This window comes from Nelumbo nucifera, chromosome 2, assembly GCF_055504915.1.
Source record: "Nelumbo nucifera cultivar China Antique chromosome 2, China Antique-T2T, whole genome shotgun sequence".
NCBI lineage: Eukaryota > Viridiplantae > Streptophyta > Magnoliopsida > Proteales > Nelumbonaceae > Nelumbo > Nelumbo nucifera.
In genome coordinates, this window is record NC_142650.1 from 64719888 (window position 1) to 64724328 (window position 4441).

The 4441-nt window shown below is 41.0% G+C and overlaps 1 protein-coding gene across 1 annotated transcript; it reads left to right on the plus strand.

Moving 5' to 3' along the window:
- Nucleotides 1-2221: 2221 nt before the first annotated feature.
- Nucleotides 2222-3109, plus strand: LOC104607635 (uncharacterized). Its single transcript, XM_010273306.3, has 2 exons — nucleotides 2222-2387; nucleotides 2489-3109. The coding sequence occupies exons 1-2, from the start codon at nucleotides 2258-2260 to the stop codon at nucleotides 2896-2898; spliced, it is 540 nt and encodes a 179-aa protein (XP_010271608.1). The 5' UTR covers nucleotides 2222-2257; the 3' UTR covers nucleotides 2899-3109.
- Nucleotides 3110-4441: the final 1332 nt, after the last annotated feature.

The following is a 4441-nucleotide window of genomic DNA, read 5'->3' on the forward strand; positions in this document are numbered from 1 at the left end:
GGGCTCGTCTACCCCCACATCTTCCACACTGGCATTAACTCCACCATCCACGTTGCCTCCAACCACGTCGACCTAGTCCTCCTCTTCCTCCTCGGAGTTAGGTTCTTGATTGACCTAACCCATCATCTCGTCGGTGCACACCGAGGACTTTAACTTATTGAGGTCGAACTCTGGGCACACCTAGGCTACTAGCATCCGACACAGCTTGAATCCCTAACTAAAGGCGTTGGATCCGAACTAGTCTGGTGCTTTAACCCTACGTGAAGACGAGGCGCTCTTATGAGAACCACGTCAGTCTTGAGCCAAGGTCCCTTCCTCAACTCGGTAGGGTGGACCCCCTCTTCCCCAGACTCACTACTAGACATTGTGAATGAAATGGAGTTAATGGAAATGACTCACCTAAGATGAATAGACTAACTTTGCCGACAACACTAAGCACTCCGATAATGCCGAACTCCGCGATCTCACCAAGAACTCCAAAGACAGTGATGAGAAAAATGGGCCCCCAAGGGTCCTATTTATAGACAGATGGATCGAACTATGGACGGTTGAATCCAACGGTTCGCAAGTGTGCGACGGTTTGTATTCCAAGGTGAAATCAGTTTAGCGCGTTTTTACATCTGCGCAACCTAATAGTTGTGTGGCATTCGCGCGTTCCTGGTATACTACCTTGTGCCTAGGTTGGACCGACTGAACCAACCTGATCCTGAACCATTGATTGGGCCACAAATGAGGATGGAGAACAAACAAAATCACCTCAAGTAATAACTACTCCCTCGCCAGACTGACCACCCCGCACTTAGGTGGGGGACAATTGATGAGGGGTAATTTGGTCCTCCAATGACATCATGACACATGGCATCGCGGAACAGCTGGGTGACACCTCGACACCACCTAAGCAGACAACTTCAGGTACTTTACAACTACCTCAAGGACCACTATACCACCTTGGTAGACCAAACTATGAACAACTAGGCAGGACCTCAGGTCGATGTAAGAGGCGACTTACTTCCACCGAACTGCCCTGGCCCTGGCAAGACATCAGGTCGGCATGAGAGCTGACCTCTGCTAACCCAACCTGAGTTCAGCTAGGGACTTGCTGAGTGACCTCCTCCTTAAGTGGGTTATCATCTTCGACTTCCCTGGGATCATGATGCTACGTTGGAAGAACCGGTTATCACCCCGCTCACTTCGGGCGCAACTGGATAAGCATTACCTACTTACGCAAAGTCCACCTCCAGGAGTGAAACCACCTCTAAACCAAACGGGCTGGAGATCCTGGACGTGTTTCATGAGGTTCACAGCAGCCCGCCTATATTAGGGCCTCACCTCCAACCTCAGAAGGTATGTGCAATTTAGCTCTCAAGTACTCTAGCTCTCTTGCATTTTTGCAATCACATCTCAAGTTCGTTAACTTAAGCATCGGAGTGCCCACCCCGGGTAAAGCAACCCAGACACTCTAATATCTCTCTCTTGTAGCTCTACTAGGCGGCCTACTCAGTCCGACATTCAAGCTATCTGCCAGTAGGGAGCACCAAATTGCGCACCAACAATACGCATATGAGATAAAATTGCCCATTTTAATAATGACTTTTTATGGCTAAAAAGGTCAATGTCTTATTTACTATGAAAATAAAAGAACATGGATAAATGCACTTACTTGAGTAAATAACTTCCTGAAAAGCTCATTATCATTATGATCATCCATGCCTTATCCCAACTATATGGGGTCTACTACATAATCCTGTTTCGCCAATATATTCTATTTAAAACCATATCACTGTTAAATTATTAGTACTTAAATCATTTCTTAGGCAGGACCGTCAAGGATATTTTTATGGCAAAAGAACAAAATTAAGCACCCCATAATAAAAAGCCCATTTATGTTATGTCCTTTTAAGTCACTGAAAATTAAAACTTCTCCAAAGGAAAGAAAAATCTTCCTCCTCATAGTGGATAAAGGTGACATCTCTCATGTATGAAAAAACTTAAAATTTTCAGGGCAACACGGGTGACTGGTTTTAATATCTCAGTACTGCTCAAGGGAACGAAACTGACTATATACCAAAGCTACAAAGAGCTCTCTCTCTCTCTCAGCAGAGAAGCACAAAAAGATATATTAAAGATGGAAACCACCACCTACTCACTCAGGTTTTGTCCCATTCACTAATTATATATGTTACCGCCTCACTTTCATCTATTTATATGGTACCTTAACTTCTTCCATCCACTCCATCAGTTCTTTGGTTTGCTTTCAATGGCGCTTTCTTGGGGCTTTTTTGCACTGGTCTTAATATTTGCTCTCTCTGGTGTTGAGCCTTCAGCATGCCATCAAGTGAAGGGCTCGGTCTCTTGTCTCGATTGCACTCACCATGAAAGCCTCTCCGGTTTGTTCAGATATTCTTTCTTTTTCTCGAATTCTTGGGTATGTGGTACCTCACAAACTCCAAAATTCTGATAAATTTTCTCTCTTCTTTTCTTGTTTCAGGCCTCAAGGTGGTAGTGAAGTGTGATAAAGTGAAAAAACTGTCAATGGCAACAACAGACAACACTGGCTCCTTCGAGACAGAGCTTCCAACTGACTCTTCAGTGCCTTCTTCCAACTGCCTTGCCAAGCTCCTGGGTGGCCCAAGACAGCTCTGCTCCTACAAGAAAAACCTGGTCTCTAAGATAGTGAAGGCCCATGAGACTGATGCCTATACCATCTCTACTCCTCTCAACTTCTACACTTCATGCTCTCAAGAGTCCAAGAACCCATCATCACCATCTTCTTCATCTTCAACTCAAACACCAGAGATAGGGTCCTCAAAGACTATTAATATACCCCTACCACCAGAGTGGGGCCTTGCACCATCTAGTTATTATTTTCCTTTCTTACCCATCATAGGGATACCTTAACTATTATCTATTCCTGTATGTCTCTAAGTATGTAAGGAGAAGAAACCTAAATAAAAGTTAGTATATTTGTGCTGTGTGTTGTATGTGGAGATTTTGATAACTAAACTTTTAGTAGTTCTTTCCCTTGTATTAGTGTCATATGAAGCACTTGTGATAAGAAATTTCTTTCTACTATTAGAAATTACGAGTAATTTTCAGCTGTTTCCTTCCATTTCCATTTCTGAATAAGACTGTGCTGCTTTTCTCAAATTGTAGTTCTGGTTTGCAAGTGTGTTAGTTGGTAGCAGGTCTCAGTTTTGTAAGAAACCCAGAAGGTTGGGATCTTCAATATTGGCTAAATCAACATAAAAAATTTTCAGTACATGTATTACAAACAAATGGTATATGTCTTTAAGCTGTATATTAACACCACCATATGATATTATCAAGTTTAATTTTCATGGTACGATCATATCAGCACTCTACTGCAGTACTGGATCCAATAATCAAGCTTGCTGCATCTAATGGGCCTCTTCCATGAAAAATAATGGAGAAGAGATAAAGGTAAAGTAGGGTAGGAGAAGAATTCCTATCTTCAGTTTAGGGCTCAAGAACCCTAAGAATTTTCTTACCCAAAAAGTAGACACTGAGAATTTTGCATTTACTGTATATTCAGAGAAGGAAGGTCCATCATTTACTGAGTCCAACCAAATATATAGAGGGTCATATGCCAGAGGGAGTCTATCTGCATATTCTGCTGCTACCACAGTCGTTACAGCAAAATCTCAGGTGTTTCCACTAACACAACACAAACACAAACAGGCTAGGGTCTAACAAAAAAACAGATTACAATAGGAGATGAGTAATATACTTTTATTAAGGGTGTTTTTGTCTTTCCACATAGAGGTTGGAATTAAACCACCTACTGACATGTGAAAGGAGTGGTGAGAGTACTGGACCACTGGTCCAACCATACGGCTTCACGAACAAATGGGTGCATCCATCACCTTAAACCATGTACAAAACGTGGGGCCCGGGTGTCCTGGTGAGAAAAGATTTACGGAGACAGTGGTCGCATGTGACCCTAATAAAATGTTAAACCGGTATTTTGAACCAACACCAGTTGATGTGAATATGTTATGTATTAATTTTTCTGTCATTCACATTCTATTGAGGGTCTCAAGATTGTTCTACAACCAGTTGTAATAGGAAATGCAATCACGGTTTCATTCCTGGTGGACAATGATGACAATGGTCAATGGTCCTATGATAATAAATCTATATCCCCCAAATTCCTCTAGAAATTACTATCCCTAGTCTTTTTAAGAGTTACTAGTTGGGATTCGGGAATCGGGACCTATGTATTGCATAGGAAATAATTATAAAATTAATAAACTTTTAAGAAGTTTAATTTCATTAATTTTTATTAATAATAATTTTAAAAATTTATTAATATAATTAGTTTTACATGGAATTTAAAAGTGTTTTCAATTAAAGTTGTTATTAGTAATAACAGTTAATAATTATTATAATATTACATAACTAATTATAATTATTATAAGAG